Raw genomic sequence first — 24,567 nt, forward strand, 5'->3', positions numbered from 1 at the left:
CGCCGCGGGTGGGGCCGCCCCGCCCCCAGGTGCTGCCCGGGCAGGCAGGAGGCAGGAGCGGCGGGCGGGGCGGGGCGGGGGGCGGGGGCGGGCGCGTGAATCAGGCCGGGCGGGCGGGCGGGCCGCGGCAGGGAGTGGCTGCCGGACCGACCGGACCGCGAGGCCGCTGGGCGGCGGTCGGCTCCTGCTGCCCCTGTGCCGAGACCCCGCGCACCTGGCCAGGTAGGGCCCCCTCCCCCGGCCCAAGTAGGGCGGGGCGGAGCGCGCGGGAGGCGGAGGCTGGGGCGGGTGCCCCTCGGCGCGGCCCCACCTGGGCAGCACCCCGCTCGCACCTGGGCCGGGGCCGTGCGACCCCGAGAGGGGCGGTGGGAGTGGAGCGTGGCCGCGTGCGTGTGGGCTGGGCTCGCGGGGCGCCGCGGTGCTGATATGGACGCGAGCGTCCTCGCACGACGTTGGCCCAGGAAGAACCGAGAAGGAAAGGGCCCCAGGCCCGGCTAGGGCCTGGCGACTGTCTTAACCTGCTCCCGCCCTTGCGGCCTAGCTAGAGAACGGAGATGGTGCTGGGCATGGCTTGTACCCTTCCCTGGGGACGCCCTGCCCAGATCGCCATGGGCTGGGGTGGACAGAGCGCGGCCTGTAGTCCCGCGTGGAGGGCAGGGCGCCCCTGTTCCTCGGCCCACATCCCTGGACTAGGGTGGGCGGATGGGATATACACCTCGTGCAGCCGCTAATTTGCTGGAGTACACTAACCTCCTTCGGCTCTTTGGTGACCACCCGCAAGCTGTAACTCCGACTTCCGGTCTGTGAACCCCGTATGCCTGAATCCCGCTTTTCGGTCCACCTCCCCGCTGCCTCATGCCTCTACGCCCTCCTCCCCCACGGGTACTTGGCACAGGGTCACCCCACTTTGTGTAGGACCTCCAGATTGTTCTCATGAGATCCTCCTTCCAGGCACTTAGTCACCCCACTTCCTGCCAGGGTGAGAAGGATAGGGCCCTTGAAGTCTGAGGTGAGGGCCCTGGAGACATTGTCTGGCTTCAGGGCAGAGGTCAGCGGCAGAGGAGCTGGTTCCTGCTGGACAGGGTGGGATAACCCTCTCTCTCCCCTAGGGCAGGCATTGGTAGGCAAATGTGTGGGGAGCAGGCTGTTGGGGGTCTCCAGTGCACAGTCCAGGGGTGGGAGGACCCATGAAAGGAAACAGGCAAGGAGTGAAGTCATTGGAGGTTGTGGGTATTGCTGCTGGAGGCTGAGTGGGCACTTGGTGGGGCCCCTGAGGCCTGGGGCTCCCCTTGCTGACCAGTCACGTCTGCTGCGAGGGCTTCTCACCACAGGGGCCCGCCCCTGTTCGCACAGCCTGGACGGTGTATGTGGATTCCCCTCGACAGTGAAGTCAGAAGGGACAGTGAGACCCCAGCATAGACAGGCCTGCACCTCTCACCCCCACGTGGTCTGCCTCAGTCTGCTCCTGGGACAAGCAGGACAGTGTGCCCTGCCCCCATACATCAGACACAAAGGGGACGTGGATGCAGTCAAGAAATGTGGGGATGGCTTTTCCTAAGACAACTGGGCCTGGCAGCATCTCCAGGCCTGGTGGACTGAGTGGTACACAAGGGGATCCCCCACCTCCCGTCCCCATGTCACGTTCAGTGTCCAGTTAGTGTGTCACTCCCCAGGGAAACCAGACAGGACAGCTGCCTCGGTCGTATACTGCAGGCTCCTGAGCCCAGCATGCTCAGGCAAATGTCTCCTTCCAACCCTGGTGCAGTCCAGCAGGCCAGCGCCCCCATCAGCCATGCACGGCTGCACGTCAGGGACACACACCTCCATCTGGGCAGAACCCCTTTCGTTGCCCAGCCAGGACCAACATTTGGGAGCCCGTGTGCTAGGCAGGACAGGTGTCTCCAGGCCCTCCCCCAACTTGAGGAGCAGTGGAGATGGGGTGAGCAATCCCTAGGACTCTCCTTCCTGGGCTGGAGCTGGGCAGGTGTCCAGGTAGTTAAGTGATCCTGTGCGGATGAGCCCTGCGAGCCCAATAGAGGCCAGGCCCCCACAGAGGCCCTTTGGAGAACAGGGTGGGCTGGGGGGCATGGATGATGGCATGAGGGTGGGGAGCCCAGGACAAGCCCCACAGCCACAGCAAAAGGCTCTGACTTCTTTCTGAGTGCAGCAGGGGCAGGGCGGTGGCCCCAGGACTTGGAGAGGGCTGGGCCTGGCAGGAACAGGACTCTGAGCACATGGAGAGCCACATTTGGGAGGGTGTGAAGTGCAGGCCCTGCAGGGACCTGTAGACACCAGGGCAGGAGGGGTGGGGCCCAGGGAGGTTTTCTGTAGGATGGGACAGTGGCAAGAGAGAGGTCAAGGAGTGGGGCAAAGGAAAGGGGGCTGATGGACAGGGACAAGGTCTAGGGATCAGCCTTCTGAGGGCCAGGAGGTCAGAGTGTGAGACCCTGAGGATGGGGAGGAGCTGTGGGTGGGGCCGAAGGCTGCCATCCCGTAGCCCTGTGTGCTGCACTCACCGCTCACCTGGGCCAGGTGTGGTGTCGTGCCATCCCTCAACTACACTATACAGTGGAGGTAATAGGCCAGAGAGGAACATTGACCTGCCCAGGGTGTCTGAGGTGGTCTGGGACAGACACACAGGCGGTGTGGGCAGCACCAACTTGTCCTGCAGACGTAGTGCCAGGGGCCCATGAAAATGTTAATGTCTCAGAATAGGAAGAAAAAAGTGAATATCATAACAGTGGCCCCAACCTGGATTATATTTGTGTTTAAACAACAGTCATAAAATATCTTAAATATACCTATGGAGGAAGAGATGCACAAAGCAAAAACGTCTGGGGTCACAAAAATCATAAAGGGTGAGGTGGGCAGCCCCTGGATGCTAGTGAGAGCCAGGGCCCAGCCAGCGAGGCCTGAGGAAGGGAGACAGGACTGGGGTACCTGTGCCCTGGCACTCTGCTGAGGCCCCCCGGCTAGAGGGTATACTAGGGTCTGGGGCGCTATCTGTGAGCCTGGCTTGGCTGGTCCCCTGGAAGGCCTCCCAGGCAGGGGCTAAACTCCAGCCCACCCAAGGTCACCGACAGCCCCCCTACAGTGTGTGTCCACTTGAGGGGGTAGGCGATGCGGTCCCTAGTGCCCCTGGTAACTCGTCTCCTTGCCCCTCCAGGCCCCTGGCCCCAACATGGCCCGTCGCTCCCAGAGCTCCTCACAGGGGGACAACCCACTGGCACCTGGGTACCTGCCGCCTCACTACAAAGAGTACTACCGCCTGGCAGTGGACGCGCTGGCTGAGGGTGGTTCAGAGGCCTATAGCCGCTTCCTGGCATCTGAGGGGGCACCTGACTTCCTGTGCCCTGAGGAGCTGGAACATGTGAGCCGCCACCTGCGGCCCCCACAGTATGTGGCCCGAGAGCCCCCTGAAGGCAGCCCTCCTGATGTGGATATGGATGGCTCCTCAGGCACCTACTGGCCAGTGAATTCAGACCAGGCTGTCCCTGAACTTGACCTGGGCTGGCCCCTGACCTTCGGCTTCCAGGGCACAGAGGTAACCACACTGGTGCAGCCACCACCACCTGACAGCCCCAGCATCAAGGAGGAGGCTCGCAGGATGATCCGTTCCGCCCAGCAGGTGTGCCAGCGTGGCGGGCAGGCAGTGGGGAAGGGTGGCCTGAGGGCATGCAGGAGTGGAGTGAGGGGGGACCACAAAGCATGACCAGCTTGTGGTGGAGCGAGCCCAGGGCTCAAGCTGCAGCAGGGGCTCCCTGGCAGAATTCTTCCAGGGCCGCCAAGGGTGTGGCCATCGCAGGCTGCAAGTTCCACACAGGTTTGCTTGCCCATGGTGACGGCTAGTCCCCGGAAACTCAGGTGCTTTGGGAGGGAGGAGCACCCTCCCAGCCTGGATGGCCCTTGGCAGTTGGCAAACAGTGGAGGGAGCCTGTTAAACCATGGAGACTGAGGCATCAGGGCCAGACGCTAAAGACCCCTGCCTCTGCCCCCCTGCCCTGAACAGTGACCCACTCACAGGGCAGAACTGAGGCTGGGGCAGCCTGGCCATCTGTAGGGCACAGGTGTTTCAAGACCCCCTGTGCTGGCCATCCCCAACCAGGGTTCTGTGCCCAGGGGTGAGCCTGCAGACCCTGCTCTGCCTTGGGCTCCCTTTTGGACCACCAATCCAGGAGGCAGCCCCACACCCCCTCTGCTGGGTTCCTTCCTCCTCACCCACCTTCACAGACATGGCCCCACTCTCCCGTTAGAGGGGTGAGTAGCTGCCGTACGATGTTTTTGGGTGATCCAGGGGCCTGGAGGTAAGGCTGGAGAATGGCATGGGGACAGCAGGGGAGTCTGGCCCTCTGTCCTGACCCCCCCCCCCCAGGTAGTGGCTGTGGTGATGGACATGTTTACCGATGTGGACCTGCTCAGTGAAGTGCTGGAGGCTGCTGCCCGCCGAGTCCCAGTCTACATCCTACTGGATGAGATGAACGCGCAGCACTTCCTGGACATGGCCGACAAGTGCCGAGTCAACCTGCACCACGTAGATGTGAGTAACGGGCGGAGGGGAGGTTAGAGGAGCGGGAAAAGGGAAAGACCCCAGGCAGAGACCTAACTCCCCTCCCGTCCTAGTTCCTGCGGGTGCGCACTGTGGCAGGCCCCACCTACTACTGCCGCACTGGGAAGTCTTTCAAGGGCCACGTGAAGGAGAAGTTCCTGCTGGTGGACTGTGCTGTGGTGATGAGTGGGAGCTACAGGTACGCCCAACCCGCTGCCCCCCAGCCCCTCCCCGAGGGCTGCCTCCTGGAGCCCCGGCACCCCACCAGGGCCATCCTCTGCTGCAGCGCTGGCACAGCCGGGCTTGTCCCGCCCTGGTCCTTGCAGACCTCACGTCCCCCGAGCCCCTCCTGGCCCAGCCGGTGCCCGCTTGGCCCACTCCCTTGTCTTGACTCTGGCCCGACCCGTCCACAGCTTCATGTGGTCATTCGAGAAGATCCACCGCAGCCTGGCGCACGTGTTCCAGGGCGAGCTGGTCTCCAGCTTCGACGAGGAGTTCCGCATCCTCTTCGCACAGTCTGAGCCGCTGGTGCCCTCCGCTGGGGCTCTGGCCCGCATGGATGCCTACGCCATGGCTCCGTACGCAGGGGCCGGGCCCCTGGTGGGTGTCCCTGGGATCGGGGCACCAACCCCTTTCTCCTTCCCAAAACGAGCGCACCTCCTGTTTCCACCACCCCGGGAAGAGGGTCTGGGCTTCCCCGCCTTTCTAGACCCCGACCGCAACTTCCTGTCGGCCTTCCGCCGGGAGGAGCCACGGATGCCAGGGGGCGCCCTGGAGCCGCACGCAGGGCTGCGGCCGCTGTCGCGGCGGCTGGAAGCCGAGGCCGGGCCGTCTGGGGAGTTCGCGGGCCCGCGGGGCTTATTCCAGGCGCGGCACCTGGAGATGGACGCCTTCAAGCGGCACAGCTACGCCACTGCGGACGGCGCGGGCGCCGTGGAGAACTTCGCCGCTGCGCGGCAGGTGTCACGGCAGACGTTCCTTAGCCACGGGGACGACTTCCGCTTCCAGACCAGCCACTTCCACCGCGACCAGCTCTACCAGCAGCATTACCAGTGGGACCCGCAGCTCGCGCCTGCGCGCCCGCAGGGCCTGTTCGAGAAGCTTCGCGGTGGCCGTCCAGGCTTTGCGGACCCGGATGACTTTGCACTGGGCGCCGGGCCGCGCTTCCCAGAGCTCGGTCCCGACGGGCACCAGCGGCTGGACTACGTGCCGTCTAGTGCGTCGCGAGAGGTGCGCCACGGTTCGGACCCCGCCTTTGGGCCTGGCCTCCGCGCCCTGGAACCTGGCGGGGCCCTGCGCCCCAACCTGGGCCAGCGCTTCCCGTGCCAGGCTGCGGCGAGGGCCGGCCCAGACCACGCGGCAGAGGCAGAGCCAGAGCGCAGGGGCGGGCCCGAGGGACGGGCAGGGCTGCGGCACTGGCGCCTCGCCTCCTACCTGAGCGGTTGCCACGGTGAAGATGCCGGCGACGAGGGCCTGCCGGTGCCCATGGAAGCCGAGGTCTATGAAGACGACGTGCTGGCTTCCGGGGGCCGGGCAGCCGCCGGGGACCTGCTCCCTTCGGCCTTCCGCGTCCCCACAGCCTTCCCTACCAAGGGCCCGGTGCCAGGCTCAGGCAGCGGTGGCGGCGAGATCCCGGAGGAGACAGGCCTGGCCAAGCAGGACTCTTTCCGCTCGCGCCTGAACCCAGTCATCCAGCGCAGCTCAAGGCTGCGCTCCTCGCTCATCTTCAGCGCGTCACAGGCCGAGGGCGCAGGCGGGGCCGCAGCGACCACCACTGAAAAAGTGCAGCTGCTGCACAAAGAGCAGACCGTCAGTGAGACGCTGGGTCCCGGCGGAGAAGCTGTGCGCTCCTCGGCCTCCGCCAAAGTGGCAGAGCTACTGGAGAAGTACAAGGGCCCGGCCCGTGACCCCAATGGCGCTGGGGGTGCTGTCACTGTCTCCAGCCACAGTAAGGCTGTCGTGTCGCAGGCGTGGCGGGAAGAAGTGCCCGCAGTAGGTGGCGCGGGGGGCGAGCGCCGCAGCCTCGAGAGCTGCTTGCTAGACCTGCGCGACTCCTTTGCGCAGCGACTGCACCAGGAGGCCGAGCGGCAGCCAGGAGCCGCCACGGTCACTGCTGCACAGCTGCTCGACACGCTGGGCCGGGGTGGCACCGACCGCCTGCCCTCCCGCTTCCTCTCTGCCCAGGGCCGCTCCACCTCCCCGCAAGGGCCGGACAAGCCCCTGACGCTGGAGGGGCCCGGGGTACAACATGTGCCCCATTCTGAGCCAAAAGGGAGCCCTACCTCAGCTTACCCTGAGCGGAAGGGGAGCCCTACACCTGGGTTTTCCACTCGGAGAAGCAGCCCAACTGCAGGATTTGAGCAGAAAGGGAGCCCCACCTCAGCCTACCCAGAGCACAGGGGTAGCCCGGTGCCTGAGCGCAGGGTCAGCCCAGTCCCCCCTGTGGCCGATCGCAGGGACAGCCCGGTGCCCGAGCGCAGGGGTAGTCCGGTTCCACCAGTGCCCGAGCGCAGGGGCAGTCCCGTGCCCCCGGTGCCCGAGCGCAGGGGCAGCCTCACCCTCACCTTCTCCGGGGAGTCTCCAAAGACCGGACCAGCGGAGGAGACCGTGGGCGGCCCCATGGAAGTCCTGCGCAAGGGCTCCCTGCGCCTCAGGCAGCTGCTGAGCCCCAAGGGTGAGCGGCGCTCAGAGGATGAGGGTGGTTTCCCAGTGCCGCAGGAGAACGGGCAGCCGGAGAGTCCCCGGAGGCGGTCGCTGGGCCGGGGTGACAGCGCAGAGGCTACCACAGGAGACGAGCGGGGCCCACGGGCGCGCCTGGCCTCAGCCACGGCCAATGCCTTGTATAGCAGCAACCTGCGGGATGACACGAAGGCAATTCTGGAGCAGATCAGCGCCCACGGCCAGAAGCACCGTGGGGGTCCCTGCCCCAGGCCCCAGCCCGGCCCACAGCAGCCCTGAACTAGGCCATCCAACAGCTGCTGACGGCCTGGCCCCAGATATGTCCGACAAGGACAAGTGTTCAGCCATCTTCCGCTCGGACAGCCTGGGGACCCAAGGCCGGCTGAGCCGCACTCTGCCAGCCAGTGCGGAGGAGCGCGACCGGCTGCTGCGCCGCATGGAGAGCATGCGCAAGGAGAAGCGCGTGTACAGCCGCTTCGAGGTCTTCTGCAAAAAGGAGGAGGCCGGCGGGCCTGGGTCAGGGGAGAACCTGGCGGAGGAGGGCACCAGGGACAGCAAGGTTGGCAAGTTCGTGCCCAAGATTCTGGGCACATTCAAAGGCAAGAAATGAGTTTCCTAGCCCAGCAGTCCAGGCTGGGGTGGCCAAATCACTGCCACCATCGTCCAGAGCATGGCTGGGCAAGGAGAGCCACGCTTTTGTGCTTGAGTGGTGGCTGCCAGGCCTTCGTGCCAGGGCAGTTTGGGGTGAGTGCTACCAGAGCGGGGCTTCCCTTGGGGCTCACCTGCTGGCCTCCCCAACCTTGGGGCTCCAGCTCCTCACTGCGGTGCTTCTCCCAGCTGCCTTCTCTCAGGATCCTCAGCCTCCCAGGCTCATGCACCTGCCTCGGCCACCTCTTTGGGCTCACGTCCTCTTTGGGCTTTCATTCACCTCAGGGACCCATCTCTTTGTGCCTTAACTCCCCATTCTTTCTGGGGCTTTTTGTTTCCTCAGGGCTTCTGTTCTCAGGGTTCCCTCTCCTCAGGCACGGCCCCCTGGCTCCATCCTCCTTACTATTTCCTGACAGCCCCACCCTCCCTCTCTCAGGGCCTCTCGCTTGGCAGTCATCGCTCTCGCCTCCATCTCAGGCTTGCTTCCTTTCCTGCGTGTATTCTCCTGGCTTCTTTCTAGGTGGCCTGTCCTCTTGCTGCAGGGAGGGCTGGGCTGACTGCAGGCAATTTGAGAGGGAGGGGTGGAGCTGGACCCAAAGGAAACCTTTCTCAGAGTGACAGGCTGGATAGGGTGGGCTACTGAGAAGGGGGGTACAGGGGACCCCGAGGGGCTGCCCTGCCAGCCCAAACCAAAGCTGCCTGGGCCAGGCCCAACCACTCCTGTAACAAGGCCCTGGTCAGCACTGGGCTTTGCATCACAATAAAACATAGTCTGGACAGATGACCTGTGGCCTAGCTTCATGAAGTGTCCCCTGCATAGGTGCCATTGCAAGCCATATCCCAGAGAGAGGCTGGATGCAAAGCACTGTCCTTGACGGGTATTGGGCCAGGTGAGGGCAGGGGACAAGCTGTGGTAGAGCTTGGGTCCCACACCCCCCCCTCCAGGAGGCACAGATCCTTCAGGCTGGAGTGGTCCTTGCCCTGTAGGTCCCCAGCAGACCCTGACTCCACCCTATCCTTGGATCTTTTCCTCTTTGTCACCAACATACAGAATGTGTTCAGGGTTCGTGTCTTACCTATCTTACATCTTTTTGTACCTTCAGAGAGTAATTTTAATTGACTTGGAATGATGCATTTTGGTACCAAATACTTATAAAGTCCCCCATTGTTAGATATTAGCATTGTGAAATTAGTTTCTGTATTTTACTATTTTTCTTCAAATAGATGTTTTTGTTTTTGTTTTGGCTGGGCAAGGTGGCTCATGCCTATAATCCCAGCACTCTGGGAGCCCGAGACAGAAGGATCAATTGAGGCTGGGAGTTTGAGACCAGCCTGGACAACATAGCAAGACCCCATCTCCACAAAAAAATAAGAAAAATTAGCTGGGCATTGGTGGTGCACACCTGTAGTCCCAGCTACTCAGGAGGATTGCTTGAGCTCAGGAGTTTAAGGTTACAGTGAGCTATTTTAATATGATTGTGCCACTGCACTCCAGCCTAGGAAATAGAGCAAGACCCTGTCTCTAAAGAAAAAAAAAATTTAAAAAGTATTTCCTACTCCAGCAGCTGGAGAAGGAAGGGAAATGAGCCCACTTTCACTCCCTGACAGTTCACTAAAGCCACCATCAAAGTGCGGGTGACAGCAGGGACTTTGACTAGGTGGAAAAGGTCTGCCCGTGTACTAACAGGTTTGTCTCGGTACTGCCTGGTGTGTCACTGTTCTGAACAGATGGGCCCCCAGAGGAAGGGCAGCATTCTGCCCATGGGGAGGCCAGAGGCTGGTCACCCAGCCAGGGGCCCTCAGAGCCTCCTGCCTGCACCCTCCACATCTTGCTGAGTAAGACATCTCCTAAAACATGATGGGGCACAGTTTGGTGTTAACAATGAAACACAATACACAAATTATTCCAATGTATTCCCAAATATATATAATCACCTAATTATATGTCACAGCCTTTAACCTTCAGCTAAATTGGTGACTTTCCCAATTTCCCTTGTGGACACCACCGCCCATCCCTGTCGGAGCACTAGAGACCTCTCCGCATGTGTCCTTCCAGCACCTCCACCTGCATCTTCTGCCGCCTGCCCCTGCCTACTGCGTGCCTGTGCCCCTCCTCATAATGCCCAGCCCTCAGTGTGGGCACTCACCTGGGGCCCCCTGCACACCGAGTCCAGCTGGCCCATCCCAGCCTCATCCCGCAGCTCCTGTCCAGCCTGAGTCCCTCCCTGGCCTCTTCTGTCCTGCTTGATGGTCACCATGGGGTTATGCCTCAGGCTCTGGAAGCTCAACCCCCTCAGCTGCCCATCAGGAACAAAGCTCCTTGGCCCCACCTCTGGCTCACCCTTGGGCCCTCCTCCTCCCTCTGCCTCCTCGAAATCGTCCCCAAGCCCAGTTCTCTCTGCTTCCCAAATCTCTCTTGGTCACCCAATCTGGACCCAGCACACTGTGGTGCAAGCTCCCACCCTCTGCTCAGCTCCCACTGCCCACACCTTGTCCTTTGGCTTCCCCAGCGTGGCCAGTGGCTTTTATCACAGAGAAGGACTCCCTGCTCCTGGCAGCCCCACCCCTACCGCAGCGCCTGCACCTGTTGGACTTCGAGCTTTCCTGCCAGGCAGCTGGGATGTGGCCCTGCTTGCATTCTGGCCCCAGCCCAGGGTCAGGTGCAGTTGGGGGCACCCATGGCACCATGGGACACAGCTTTGTGTCCACTGGGCCCCTTTCATCTCTTCAGCCCACCATACCCCTGGCCTGAACTCACACCAGGTCCTTTGCCTGGTGGGGGACCAGAGGAGGTAGCCTTGAGCCCCACAAGACACCTCGTTCCCTGCCCTCTCCTACCAAGACCTGGAGACAAGCCTGGTGCAGTCACTGTGATGGTAGGGCACAAGCTGTGGCCACTGACAGTGGAGAAAGGGCAGGGGGAATCTGGGGGCTGGGGGAGGAGCAGGGCTCTAGTGTAGGGTCACAAATGTGGTTCTGTGGTGGCTTGCACCCAGGCAATGGTGGGCCCACCCTGGGTGCAGCCTGGACCCTGTAGCAGCCCCAGGCTGATGTCTGATGGTGCAGGCAGCAAGGCACTGTGGACAGAAGACAGGAAGCCAGAGCCAAGGTGCTCCCCCAGGCTGGCCTTTGGTGGCATTAGCTTGGAGAAAAGCCCTGTGCTAGGTGCCGGTGGGCGGGGGTGGGGGGTGGCAGGAGCCACAGGGTGATAGCAGATGGTAGCCAATGCAGCTTCCCACTGGGCTCAGGGGTAGCGGGGTCCTCAGAAGAAGGTGGGCTCCAGGAAAGGGGTGGAGGTGATGTGGCCCTAGAGGGAGCCCTTCAGAAGGGGGTGGATGAAAGATGGATGGTTAGGTAGGGGATAGACAGCTTTTATTGGAGGAAGTCATTGGGGCAGGGGTGGGGTCCTCATCTACTCCCCTAAAGAGGCCCAATCTCCCCAAACTTGAATGTGGCCAGGTAGAGAGGGAGGGGACTGAAGAGGCTGGGGCCAAGGCGGGTAGAGCAGCTCACGCGTGTGGTCCTGGGAGCAGGGGCAGGTGGCCCAGTGCTGAGTGGCAGATGGTACCATAGGCTTGGGAGTAGCCCCCAAGCGTGGCCCGAGCAGCCCCCTGGGCCCCCTGCAAGGCAGAGGAGCTGAACATCCTCCGGCCAGGCCGGGGCTCCGGGGGCAGCCGTGGAGGGACCTGCAGGCAGTTGGGGGTCAGCATGAGGGGGAGCAGGCTAGGAGGAGAAGAGGAGGGGAGGCCCTTGACGGGTTGGGGGGAATGGGAAAGCCAGGGACGGGAGGGGGCTGGACTGGGGCTGGGGCTCACCAGTGGCACGCCAGCTGCCTTCACCCCACAGGACCGGGTCCAGTCACTGCGCATCAGGGCTTGGTTGGCTAACTGGGCTGCAGACTGCCAGGTCAGGGAAGGCACTGCCCCTCTCACGCTGGGCTTCACCTGGAAAGGGGCACATCATAGGGTCACTGAAAGGTATAGAAGAAGGGTTCCTCCTGTGCCCACCTCACCACAGCTTACCCGAGAGGGTGCCGAGGGGGGCTTTGCCTCTGTCCCAGGGGGCACAGGTTGGGGCAGGGGGGCTGAATTCTTCCTGGAAATGTTCCTGGCTGTGCTGGGGGCATCTATGGGGTGGGAAGATCAACCCCGAGTTAGAAGTCCTAAGCTGTGCGTAGTCAGGGGCCCCGCACAGAAGAGGCCAGGCCATGCTCCATGGGGGACAAAGACCACACACCATGCTCCAGATCAGGCCCAGGGCTATTCTGAGGCCTGAGTCCAGGGTTCTGTGCAGGCGCCCTTGAGAGGAGCTGAGTGCCGGCTCTGGGCTTGAGCGGGTGCACCTGAGGCCCAGAGGCCCTGGGCTTTGTTGGCAGAGGGGCATCCCCCAAGCCCTCCTCTTTCCCGACGTGGCTGTTGCTTCTCCGCTCCAAGATCATCTGCGGGAGGGGAGGGAGCTCAGAGGTGTATGGCGGGAGGCTTTGGGGGTCACTGAGGTAGGAGAAGGCCTCAAGGGTGTGCATGGATAGGGAATGAGGAGGGTCTCAGGCTGGAGCACCTGATAGAGGCGGTTGCGATACTCAGTCGCGGAGAGCTGGACTCCTTCGTGCACCGGGAGCTGCACATCCGCCTCCGGAGTCCTGTCTCGGCCAGGGCAGTGGAACCTGCGGGGGGCCAGGGAGGCTCGTGCAGGAGAGGTGAGAGCTGGCTGAGGTCAGGCAGCCCCTCCAGCTCCCACTCCATCCCCACGCTTTGGGGGTTCGCCCCCACCTCTGCACGTAGGGGTGCTGCAGTGCCTGGGCAGCGCTGAGTCGCTTGTCAGGGGCAAACACCAGGAGTAGCCTGAGGAGGTCCAGGGCCTCTGGGGGTGTGTCTGGTGGCAGGATGGCATCTAGCATCTGCCGTGGCCTGTGGGTGCCACCCGTCATCTCCTCTCCAGGGCCTGCGGGCCCCTCGTCAGATCCGTGTCCGTGCCCTGGGGCACGGCTTCCAACCCTTGGCCCCACCCCACTTTCCTGTCTCTGTGGACCCCCATGCCTGATTTGCAGACACCTGGGAGGGTGGGAGACCCCTGCCTGCCCTCTGGGCCCTCCTCTAGGTCTCCCTCCAGCCACCCAGGTCAGGGTGCTGTCCCACAGCCCCTGGTGCCAGCACTGGGGACTCCTGGCTTTTGGCATGACCCATCACAAAAGCAGGGCAGGGTGTCACCCAGCAGACTGGCCCCAGCAATGTGGCAGGAAGGCCCCCCCCAAGATAGGCCACTCCTGCCCTGCACCAAAGTGCCCCCACTCACCGGGACCCCAGGCCGTGCAGAATGGAGGTGCTGTAGCATGAGCCGAGGGCCAGGAGGTCTGGTGGTGGGTGGCAGAGGGTGTTGGGATCAGGGGCCTGGGCAGGTGGGGAGTCTGGGCCAGCCATCCCTTCTGGGCTTCTGCTGTCTTGCAGGGCTCAGCACCCCAATCTGTCCTGCCCAGCTCCCAGCACAGTGACAATCCTTGGCCCTGCCAACCTGCAACCCTCAGGGACCTTGTTCTGACCTGGCTGGCCCTCCATGGTCACTGTGTGGCCCTCATGGTCCCCATGGCCAGGTGCTGCCTCCCTTGCAGCCTCTGTGCAGTTGCCCCCCACCTCCTCCCTGGCCCATCCCTCCTCTCTGCGCTGCCCTGGCCTGTCAGGTGCTGTCTCCCCACAGCTGCATCTTCTGGCCCTCAGCATCCCTGGTGCCCAGCGCCAGGCTGCTGAGGTTGGGAGCCCTGCACGCATGCTCACCCCCCTCGGATGGAGGCGGTATGGTCTCCAGGATCAGCTCCAGCTGGTGGAGCGTGGATGTCCCCTGGAACAGGGGCTGCCCTCGAAGCATCTCCCCTAGGATGCAGCCCAGACTCCACATGTCCACCCCAGGAGTGTACCTGGGGCAGGAAGGGGTGTAGGCATGAGGGAGACCCAGAAACAGGGGTGGGGGGTGCTGGGAGAGTAGGGTGAGGGTGCAGCAGGGGTGGGGGCCAAGGCAGGCCCAGGGCACAGGAAGGCCTGGGAGCCCTAGGGGGGCAGGAGGGCATCCCTGGGGGGCCTGCAGGGAGAAGGGGGCTGGGGGTGTCTCACTGTTACCAGCTTGAGGACAGTAGCACTTCCGGAGCTCGGTACCAGCGTGTGGCCACGTACTGGGTCAGGGCTTGGCCCTCGGGCCCCTCAGGGAGGTTGCTCAGAGAGCGGGCCAGGCCGAAGTCACAGAGTTTCACCACGCAGTTGGCGTCCAGGAGGACATTGGATGGCTGGAAGAGGAGGTGGGCTGAGGGCTGAGCAGGCCATTGGGGGATGGGGACTGAGGGCTGTGCAGAGGCAGTGTGGGGCTGCACCTTCAGGTCCCGGTGGATGACTCGCCCTGAGTGGAGGAACTTGGTGGCCCGCAGGAGCTGGTAGAAGATGTAGCGCTTGTGGACATCCCTCAGCAGCCCGCCCTTCCTGATGACGGCATCCAGGTCAGTGTCTGGGGAAAAGGCATGCACGTCAGTCTGGGGGTGTGAGGACCAGGGAAGGACATGCAGGTCAGTCTGGGGCCAGACGAGGGGCACCTGGGGAGAGCTGGCAGGTCTGTCCCACTTTGAATCTGCCCATGGCCTGGAGTGCCCGGCCAGCCCTCAGGCTTGTCAGTCCTGCCCACTGTCTTTGTTGGTACAACAAGAAAGCTTCGTGGAATTGTTTTCATGCTTTATTTCATGTTGCCTTTGTTTTGTAAAATGAGTAGGAAAAGGAAAATGCAGGTGCAAACCATGGACAAAGCAGGAGCCTCGTGCAGGTGGGGTCAAGGTGGTCACTGACAGGTTCTGGAGGCTGACACTTGTCAGCTGTTTGTCCTTGGGTACAGGATACAAGGTGAAGGTACAAGCCACTATGGGGACCCAGGCAGCAAAGGGACATAAAGAGGGAGTCAGGCCACCAGGTGGGGTCCCAGGGCCAGGACAGAGGTGAGGCTGGGGGCTGAGTGAGGCCTCACTCACCCATAGACTCCAACACCAGGTAAATGTCCCTGTCATTCTCTGCCCGCATCAGGTCAAGGAGGCGGATAATATTGGGATGGTCCCCAAACTCCTAGGGAGAGAGTTGGTTGCTGCTGCTGCGAGGCCAGGGCTGTACCCTGGGGGAAGAGGGCCAGCTTTCCCCTTGTCTGGAGAGACCCAGACCTGGGGAAGGGGAGCAAGCAGGACAGCCTAGGCCACTCACCTGGAGGAGTGTGATTTCCCGGAACGTTCTCTGGAAGAGACAGAAACAGGTGTGGGGTGGACAGAGCAAGAAAGAAGCCCAAGTCCTGAAAGGTCCCAAAGGGGCCAGTGCCCGTCACCCAAACACCCACTGGACCATGGGGTCACAAAGGGGGTGTGCTACGGGAAATACCAGGAAACCTGCTGTGATTGGGTGTCAACTTTATACCTGGGCTTCCAGGCACCCAGCAATGTCAGTCCCACCCCTGCCCTCCGCCCTTACCTGGGCATCTGTCTTATCTCTAAAGGCATCAAAGATTTTCTTGATGGCAACGACCTCACCAGTCCCCCGGTCCACTGCCTTCCACACAATGCCGTAGGCCTGGGGAGGAGTCCGGTCAGCCTGCCCAGCCATCCCCTGCACCCCCCCCCCCGGCAGATTGCCCCTCCACACAGACACCACTCACTCCCATGCTGGGTCCTGGGAGGGGACAGGAGTGTGGCGAGGCCTGGCACTCTGGACCCTGCACCTGCAGGCTGCCCAGGCTGGAGAGGTCCCTGGAGGAGGTGAGGTCACAAATGGGAACTTCTGGGCAGGAACCGAAGCCTGCTCCTCTCAGGGATGGCCTTGCATCCTTCCAGCTGCCTGGGCATTCTCAATCCCTTTCTCTCTCACACATACACCACATCCAGCCTGCCAGTAAGCCTGCTGGCTCCACCTTCAGATTCATCCAGAACCTCACCACTTCCTACCACCCTGGTCTGAGCCTCCAGCATCTCTCACTGGGCAGCTATGCTACCCTCTTAGCTGATCTCCCTCTGCCACTTCTGCCCACCCCCACAGAGGGGGCAGGGTGAGCCTTGTAAAGTGGTACCAACGGCCGCCGCTACAGCTCCCAGTGTCAATAGCAGTAAAGGCCAAAGTCCTTGAAGTTCCCCAAAGCCCCCCACACAATCGGACACACAGCTCTCTCTTTTCCCCCTCCCTCCCCCAGTTCACTCCTATCCAGACACACACAACTCTGTGGTTTCTCCAAGGACAGGCAGGCCTTGCCTCAGGGCCTTTGCACATGCCCTGTGCACTACCTGGACTACTTTTCCTCCCTGCCCCCATTGCACACCCAAACACACTCACATAGTCACACACTGTCATATACACAGCCTCACATGATCACACACACAATCGCAAATACACACGGCTCACACATGGTTCCAGCCTTCCCTCCACGCCCACCCATTTCCCCGCTGAGCCTCTCTTGGGCCTGGCCCATGCTGGTGGGCTGGAGAGCCTGTGGCCAGCCTGGGCTGATGTTGGGATCCGCTCTTCCCCTCAGCGACTGAAGCTGACCCCGGTGTCCTGTGGGCCAGGGGAGAGGCGGCCCTGGAAGCAGGGGTCTGTGGGCGGCTGGAGCCCTTGCTGTCACTTGCCTCCAGGAGCCAGGACCCTGGTGTGGCCACTGTCAGGGTCCTGTTACTCTGAGAGGAAACTGAGGCACAGAGGGCTCAACGGCTTGCTCAAGGCCACCCCCCAGTCTGTGGAGGAAGCAGGGCGCCAGCGTCGGACACAGCAGATCCCCGAGTGGACGCCCGGGCGCTTCCCCGGCGCTCACCCCCTTCCCGAGCCGCCTCTTGAGCAGGTATCTCCGGGCTACGCGGTGGTCCACCTCGGCGGCGCACATGGCGGCGGAGGCAACCGGCTCAGAGGGTGGCCTGGGTTCCGCTGGGCTGGACCTGTTGGGCGTTGTTGCCTCGGGAACCGACCCGACGGCGGCGCCGCGCCTGCGCCGGGGGCGGAGACGGGCTGTGGCCCAAGCCCCGCCCTCTCGGGGCCGCGCCGAGCCCCCTCTGCTCTGTCCCGCTGTGTCGGCGCCGCCCCGGGGCTCTCCCGGCCCTATGAGGCTCCGGTCCGCCCGGGTCGCCTGCGCCAGCTTCTCTGAGGCCCCTCTCCGCGCTCCGCCTCGCCTGGGTGCTTGGGGCTCTACGAGTGGTCCCGAGGGCGGGGGTGTTGCGCACAGACGACGCCTCGGTCCCGAGCTTTGGGGTCGGGGCCGCGCGCGCCCACCGCTGCTACCCAGCGCGTGCGAGCGCCTGCGGCGGGCAGGTCCCGGGGCGCGGCGGGAGCCTGAGCGCGGAAGCCCGGCGTCGGGGTCCCGCGTGGGGAGGCTGGGAGGGCAAGCTGGAGGGGGCTGGGCAAGGCGTGCCAGACGGTGGGCAGCACCTCGGGAAGAGGAAGCGAGGTGAGGGGGCTGCGGGGCGGGGGCGCCCAGGGAGGGAAGTGGAGCCACGCTTTGGACGCTGGACGAAGAGACTGGGCGGGCGGCCGGCCAGGCAGAGGCCCCGAGGTGAGAGTGTGCCTGGCGCCTCTGCGGCAAAGTGGGGTCTGCGGGGCTGGAGCGCTGGGCCCAGGACCGAGGGCTGTCGCTGTGGACTGGGGGTCGTGGGGCAGGGGAAGCAGGAGAGGGCAGACCACGTGGGAGGTGTGAGGGCTGCACCTGGCTGTAGCAGAGCCCTTGGATTTACTGCAGGATGGGCTGTAGTCATTAGACAGGAATCTCGGCTGCCCCAGGTTCGTGGTGGGTTCTGGACGGACAGAGCTGCGGTGGGGAAGGCGATGGATAGAGCAGGTTTAGCGAAGAAACTCTGGAATTAGTACATGTGAAGTTTAAGATGCTGTTTAGATATCCAAGTGGAAGTCTTAGACGTGACTTTGGAGGCACGAGGTGACAGACACTGGGTGTTGGTGTCCGGTGTCATTTAAACCAGCAGCTACGGGTGTGTGCAGATCCCTACGCCTGGGCATTCAGAGTGAGCTTTTGGAACTGCCCAAGAACCATCGTCTTTAAAAGTTTTAAATCTGTTGCAAATCGATAATTTTGTAAAATGCAGTAAAAATGAATTACTAGAAAAAAGTTAAAAGCCATAGACATACAAAATAAAGCCCCGATTTTTTATTAGATTCAGCAATCGTAAAATTACCCTGTGCTACAGCTGTAAGTTTCTTAACTCTTCCCCTGGGTTTGTGACTTTCCACACTGTGGACCCGTAACCCATGGTTACGGAGCAGGTCTGCAGGGAATGAGAGCAAGAGTCTGCGCCTGAGATCCCACTAATGCCTGCAGGGATGGCTACTCGCCTAGTGTGGTGAGGGTGTGCAGGGGCCAGAATGCTCCTGCTCTGTCCATGGAGGTATATAAAATGCTACAACCACCTTGGAAAACAATTTGGCAGTTTCTCAAAATATTGAATATAAGTAGGCCTTGTCACGCAGACATTCTACTCTAAGGAACTTACCCAAGAGAAATGAAAACATCCACACAAAAAAGTGGGTGTGAGTGTTCATAGCAGCTTTATTTGTAACAGCCCCAAGCAGGAAACAACCCAGATGTTGCTTTCAACATTTGAATCTGGGAAATGGCTAAACAAATTGTGGCCCATCCACACAATGGAGCGCTGTTCAGCAATAAAAAGGAAGAAACTACGGATACAGGTGGCATCATCATGCTGACGGGAAGAACCACACCTCCCCCCTCACAAGAGTCCCCTGTATGATGCCATTTATACAAAATTCTAGAAAACGCCAATTACAGATCAGTGGTGGCCTGAGGGTGGGTGGAGGCAGAGACGATCGTGAGTGGTAGGAGAACACTTTTGGAAGTGATGGAAATGTCCCAATTGGGGTAAGGGTTTCAGGGTTGTATACTTATGTCAAAACTGTTTAAATCATGCACTTTAAATATATGAAGTTTATGGTACTCTAGTTATTCCTCCATATAGAGGTGGAGGAGTGGGGATAAATAAGTGAAATAAAAGAGGAAGGAACGAGAGACTTCTGGTCACGATGGGATAGCTGGTGTTGGACATGCCCCCCTTCCATGAGCAGCGAGAAAAATGGACAAAATATGTGACAAAAGTCACATCTACAAACACTGGACATGAAACAGTGCAGGACTGCCATGTCAGAACACAAGCCACACGGCTGGGTGACAGTCCTATTGGCCCTGCTGCTGAGCATCAGGTCAGGGAGGAGTCGGGGGCATTTCCCGAGGCCAGGCAAAGAACAGCCATCAGGAGGCCAGGAGTGCAACCTGGACAATTCCCAGAGATCACATCGGGAGGGGACCTTTACATGCCAAGAGCCAGGGTGGAGAGACCTTGCTGAACACCAGAATATTCAGGAGAGACCCTGACAGGTCCCACCTCAGGGATCTGTTGAACTAGCTCTAGAGTAAAGGCTACTCTACCCCCACCCTGGGTGTCGAAAACAAGCATTGAAAGGAATAAGATGATACAAAAATAGTTTAACTGCCTACCAAAGCAAACTTCCATACTCTTTAAGGGGAAACAATGACAAAACAACACTTAATAACATAAAATTCACAATATCTAGCAATTAAAAATATGGGCAAAGGCATGTGAGTAGACATTTCTCCAAAGAAGATATATGAATAGCCGACAGCACGTGAGAAGATACTGAGTGGCACTGTCATTAGGGAATGCAGGTCAAAGACACAAGAGATACCATTTCACACTCACTGGGATGGTTATAATTTTTTAAAAAATCTTGGCAAGGATATGGAGAAACTGGAACCCTTGTACACTGCTGGTAGGAATGTGAAATGGTGCCACCATTGTAGAAAACAGTTTGGCAATTCCTCAAAAGGTTAAACGTGGGATTACGGTATGATCCAGCAATTCCCCACCTAAGTTTATGCACAAGAGAATTGAAAACAGGTATTCAAACAAATCCTTGTACAGAAGTGCTCAAAGCAGCACTAGTCACAAACGTCAAAAGGTGAAAACAACCCAAATGAATGGTTAATTTTCTGTTATGTGAATTTTGCCTCAAAAAAATTACTAGGCTGTGAAGAATCAGGAAAGTATAAGCTGTAACCCAGAGAAACACCTACTGAGGAAAAAAGACCCAGATATGAGGGAGATGATGGGACTAGTGGTGACTTTAGAAACACCTATTATAAATGCGCTGATGGATTTAAAGAAAAGCATGAATATAGTGAGATGAGAAAGGCAATTTATTAAAAAGAACCAAATAAAATGTCAAAAGCTTAAAAATAAAAATATCTGGAATGAAAAACTCATTGCATAGACTTAACAGCAGAAGAGATGGTCAGTTTTTTTTTTAAAAAAAATGTGGGCAACAAAAAGCTCTTCGGTTAAAAAAGTTTTTTGAAAAAGAAGAGATGGTCAGTGAGCTTGAAGACACAGCAATAGAAACTATCCATATTGAAACACACAAAGAAAAAGTACTCAACAACTTGTGGGACAGTTTCAACAATGGGGTAGTGGTGTAGAAAGTATACTGGAGAAAGTAATGGCTGAATATTTTCAAATTTGAAGAAAAAAATATATTGACAGATCCAAGAATTTAAAGGAGGTGTAGGCAGGGTAAACACAGAGGAAGCTGTAACAAGTAACAAGTAATAACTAAATTACTGAAAAATAGTGATAAAGAAAAAATGTCAAAGGCAACCAAAGGAACTTACGGAGGAACAAAAATCAGCATATAACTTCAGAGTTCTTGTCAGAAAAGATTTCAAGCCAGAAGACAAAGCAATGACATTATTAATGTACAAAAAGAATAAAGAAAAAGGTGGGGAGAACCCTCTGCCAATCTAGAGTTGTCTACACAGAGAACATATCCCTCAAAAATGAAGGGAAGGCCGGGCGTGGTGGCTCACGCCTGTAATCCTAGCACTCTGGGAGGCCGGGGCGGGAGGATCGCTCAAGGTCAGGAGTTCGAGACCAGCCTGAGCAAGAGCAAGACCCCGTCTCTACTAAAAATAGAAATAAATTATCTGGACAACTAAAAATATATGTATAAAAAATTAGCCTGGCATGGTGGCACATACCTGTAGTCCCAGCTACTCAGGAGGCTGAGGCAGGAGGATTGCTTGAGCCCATGAGTTTGAGGTTGCTGTGAGCTAGGCTGATGCCATGGCACTCTAGCCTGGGCAACAGAGCGAGACTCTGTCTCAAAAAAAAAAAAAAAAAAATGAAGGGAAATAAAGACTTTTTACAAAAGCCCAGAGTATCTGTCACCAGCAGACCTACACTACAAAAAATATTAATGAAAGTTTTTCAGGATGAAGAAAAATGACTCTGGACAAAAATCTGGATTGACATAAAGAAATGAAGAGCCAGAAATGGTAAATAGGTAGCTAAATCTAAAAGACATTTTTCTCATTTATTAAATTTCATTAAAAGATAGTTGACTATTTAAAGTAGAAATAACATCAATACACTGTGGGATCTATAACTTACAGAAGTAAAATGTATGACAGCAATAGCACAAAATATGAAAAGGGAAAATGGAAATTTACAAAATAATACACAATTATTATATATTGTAAGGTTCTTAAATTATATATGAAGAATTATTATTTGACGATAGACTCTGATAAGTTAAAGATACAATTCTTTATCTTAAATAAAACAAATAAAAGTAAATATATGTAAAGAGTTATAGCTAGTGAGCCCATTGTCTAGATAAAATGAATATTTAAAATTAATCAGAAAGAGGACAGAGGCTGGGCAAGGTGGCTCACGCCTGTAATCCTAGCACTCTGGGAGGCTGTGGTGGGAGGATCGTTTGAGCTCAGGAGTTCGAGACCAGCCTGAGCAAGACCCCGTCTCTACTAAAAAAATAGAAAGAAATTATCTGGCCAACTAAAAATATATATAGAAAAAAATTAGCCGGGCATAGTGGCGCATGCCTGTAGTCCCAGCTACTCGGGAGGCTGAGGCAGTAGGATCGCTTAAGCCCAGGAGTTTGAGGTTGCTGTGAGCTAGGCTGATGCCACGGCACTCACTCTAGCCCAGGCAACAAAGTGAGACTCTGTCTCAAAAATAATAATAATAATAATAAAATAATAATAAAATAAAAAAGTAAAATCCAAGAAATGTTTTAATTATACAAATCATACAAATTATAAACATAATACATATATTAAATATATGTTACAATTAAGAAAAGTACCTTAATTATAAAGATATAGTTAAAAGGATGGAAAAAGATATGTCACGTAAACACTAATGATAAGACAGCTTTAGTAGTTACATGAATATCAAAGTAGACTTCAGGCCATGGGATATTACCACAGATAAAGAAGAATAGTTCATTATAATAAAAATGTCAATTTATCAAGAAGATATTGTAATTCTCAGAGTGTATGCACCTAATAACAAAGACTTGAGATACATAAAGCAAAATCTGACATAACTGAAATGCAAAATAAACCCACAATTACAGGTGGAGACTTTAACACCCCTCTGTCAATAATTGATAGAACAAGTAAGCAGAAGATAAAGATGTAGGAGAACTGAACGTCATCCAACTTGACCTAGTTGACATTTAGAGGACAATGCACCGAATAAAAGCAGAATACACATTCTTTTCAAGTGTGTATGAACAAGATAAAACATATTCTAAGTACCATAAACAAAGCTTAATAAATTTAAAAGAATACATACCTACAAATTATGTTCTCTGATCCCACAGAATTGGATTAGAAATAAATAACAGAAAGACATTTAGAAAAATCCCCAAAGATTTTGAGATTAAATGGCACACTTCTAAATAAACAATGGAGCAAAGAAATCACAAGGTAAATTAGAAACTATTTTGTACTGAAAGATGATGAAAACATAACGTATGAGAATTGTGGGGTTGCTGCTAAAGCAATGCTTAGAGGGAAATTTGTAGTTCTAACTGCTTGTATTAGAACAGAGGAGAGTTTTTAAGTTTCCACCTTAGAAAGCTAGAAAAAGAGTTAATTAAACCCAAAGTAGGTAGAAAGAAGGTAATAATAAAGATGAGTACAAATAATTGAAATGAAAGACAGACAAGCAAAGAAGAAAACCAACTAAAAGCTGGTTCTTTGATGAAATGGAGTAAAATCTAGCTAGACTCATTAAGACTAAGAGAGTCTTAATGAGTCTTTAGTCTTAATAAGGGTCTTTAGTCATTAAGGCTAAAAGAGCCAGTCAGTGTCACGAATGAAAGACAGTACATCCTTACCAAATCCTTCAAACACTAAAATATAATAAGAGATTATGAACAACTTTATACCAATAAATTTGACAACTTAGATGAAATGGCAAGTTTACTGAACAAATGGGAGTAGCCCCGAAATATAATCAATAGAGATATGAATTGAAAAGCTATTTGCCCACAGGGACAAAGAGAGGAGTAGAAGACACATAGAAATGGAGGGGGATGATAATGGCTTGGGCAGGCTGAAGGAAATCAGAGCAGGACATGCTAATGAAGGGTCTGAGCTGGGGAGGCCAGGAAAGTCATCACTCTTGACCTAGAATGCTGCCAGCGGACAGCAGGAGCCTTAGTAAACTTGATCAAGGAGAACCGGGAGAGAGTGACCACTGGCAGGGCAGCCCCCTCTATTCCTCACCTTTCCCCACACACCTCAGGGAGAGGAGGTCTTGCCACTGTGTCACTGCACAAGCCCCTGGAGTCTCCATGCAATAGGAATTAGCCAGAGGCCCAAAGGGAGTCACACCTATTCACTGGGCTCAGGTTCGAACACAAGGGAGACAGTGCTGGTTAAGAGCAACCAGCCTGGCCATCTGAACAGAGTGCTGGGGAACTTTTAGAGGGGAGAGAGAGAGAAAGTTGAACACCAGGACTGAAATCACAGCATGTAGAGGCGGAGTTTTGTTGGCAGCTGCCCTTCCGGTGGTCATGGTGCTTCATACATGGCCTGTGTTATTACCATGTTAAATCTCCACCCTTGGGCATGATTTCTAGCATTAAAATGAGGAAAAGCGTTTATGAGCAGTCAACTTTGGGCTTCATCTTGGCAGCACTCAGTTTGTGCTGGCTTTGACTGGGGGCTGGCAGACCCCTGCTCCAATGGTTGCCACGTCCGGTTAAAGAAAACAGGACTGGCGGTGGGCACGCCTGTAATCCTGGCACTCTGGGAGGCCGAATTGGGAGGATCACTTGAGCCCAGGATTTGGAGGCTGCAGTGAGCTATGATGATGCCACTGCACTCCAGCCTGGGGACAGAGTGAGACCCTGTCTAAAAAAAAAAAAAAAAAAAAGCAGAACTGCTTTCTGTTGAAGCTGGGTATTAATCATTTTCAAAGCTTTTGTTCAATATTGTAAGCAGACTTACGCTTTTGCTCAAGACAGGCAGGCAGCCAAAGTCCACCTCATACACTATCTCAATTCTGCCCCTGAGAATGTGGCCAATAAGCAAAATTATACAAACATCAGCAAAAAAGAATTCTTCAGAGTGAACTTCATTACACTTCATTATTAAATCAGTTTTCTACATGGCAACATTAAACCATTTCCAACTTTTTCTGTTTCCCTTTTCCATTTTACTGCAGTTAGTTTCACTTGGATTTGTTCTTTCCCATTTATCTTTCCAGTCGATCTTTGATTCACTGTTGTTTTTTTTGAAATCTGCTATTATGCATTTTCTCTTGGGACCACTATTTCTACCAAGTTCAGCTT

The 24,567-nt window shown here is 56.6% G+C and overlaps 2 protein-coding genes and 1 long non-coding RNA gene across 8 annotated transcripts; 1 reads left to right on the plus strand and 2 right to left on the minus strand.

The window, feature by feature from the left end:
- The first annotated feature begins 124 nt into the window (after positions 1-124).
- On the plus strand, positions 125-8,657 carry FAM83H (family with sequence similarity 83 member H). Its single transcript, XM_045561298.1, is given in 6 exon segments — positions 125-222; positions 3,167-3,628; positions 4,373-4,537; positions 4,621-4,745; positions 4,960-7,459; positions 7,461-8,657. Coding segments are annotated over 5 exon segments (3,612 nt in total). The 5' UTR covers positions 125-222; positions 3,167-3,181; the 3' UTR covers positions 7,836-8,657.
- On the minus strand, positions 2,736-5,086 carry LOC123644896. Its single transcript, XR_006737299.1, has 2 exons — positions 4,653-5,086; positions 2,736-4,522 (listed from the first exon to the last, which is right to left on the minus strand). It is a non-coding gene; the product is annotated as an uncharacterized LOC123644896 (long non-coding RNA).
- On the minus strand, positions 5,841-16,812 carry MAPK15 (mitogen-activated protein kinase 15). 6 transcript variants are annotated; one of them, XR_006737298.1, is made up of 15 exons: positions 16,682-16,812; positions 15,355-15,453; positions 15,094-15,123; positions 14,871-14,961; positions 14,229-14,359; positions 13,981-14,144; positions 13,642-13,781; positions 13,166-13,223; positions 12,643-12,780; positions 12,431-12,536; positions 12,110-12,311; positions 11,896-11,999; positions 11,689-11,817; positions 7,111-7,399; positions 5,841-6,337 (listed from the first exon to the last, which is right to left on the minus strand). XR_006737298.1 is itself a non-coding variant. In XM_045561300.1 (15 exons), the coding sequence occupies exons 2-15, from the start codon at positions 15,542-15,544 to the stop codon at positions 11,383-11,385; spliced, it is 1,575 nt and encodes a 524-aa protein (XP_045417256.1). In that variant the 5' UTR covers positions 15,545-15,629; positions 16,682-16,769; the 3' UTR covers positions 11,227-11,382. The 6 variants fall into 6 exon arrangements, 5 of the variants coding, with proteins under 5 accessions (XP_045417258.1, XP_045417256.1, XP_045417257.1 ...); XM_045561300.1 differs by lacking the exons at positions 5,841-6,337; positions 7,111-7,399 and adding exons at positions 11,227-11,559; positions 15,539-15,629 and having other exon boundaries at positions 16,682-16,769; XM_045561302.1 differs by lacking the exon at positions 5,841-6,337 and having other exon boundaries at positions 7,034-7,399.
- Between the last annotated feature and the right edge of the window lie 7,755 nt (positions 16,813-24,567).

The sequence above is a fragment of the Lemur catta genome, chromosome 9 (genome assembly GCF_020740605.2).
Source record: "Lemur catta isolate mLemCat1 chromosome 9, mLemCat1.pri, whole genome shotgun sequence".
NCBI classification, from domain to species: Eukaryota; Metazoa; Chordata; class Mammalia; order Primates; family Lemuridae; genus Lemur; species Lemur catta.

Bases quoted from the DNA above. Each gene is read 5' to 3' on its own strand.
- MAPK15 (XM_045561299.1), bottom strand. From the start codon at position 16,750: ATGTGCGCCGCCGAGGTGGACCACCGCGTAGCCCGGAGATACCTGCTC. The intron at 12,537-12,642 runs GTGGGGGCGAAC...GGCCCCCCGCAG, and splicing joins CAGCACCCCTACGTGCAGAG to GTTCCACTGCCCTGGCCGAG. The intron at 12,312-12,430 runs GTGCTCCAGCCT...CCCCTCCCGCAG, and splicing joins ATCGCAACCGCCTCTATCAG to ATGATCTTGGAGCGGAGAAG.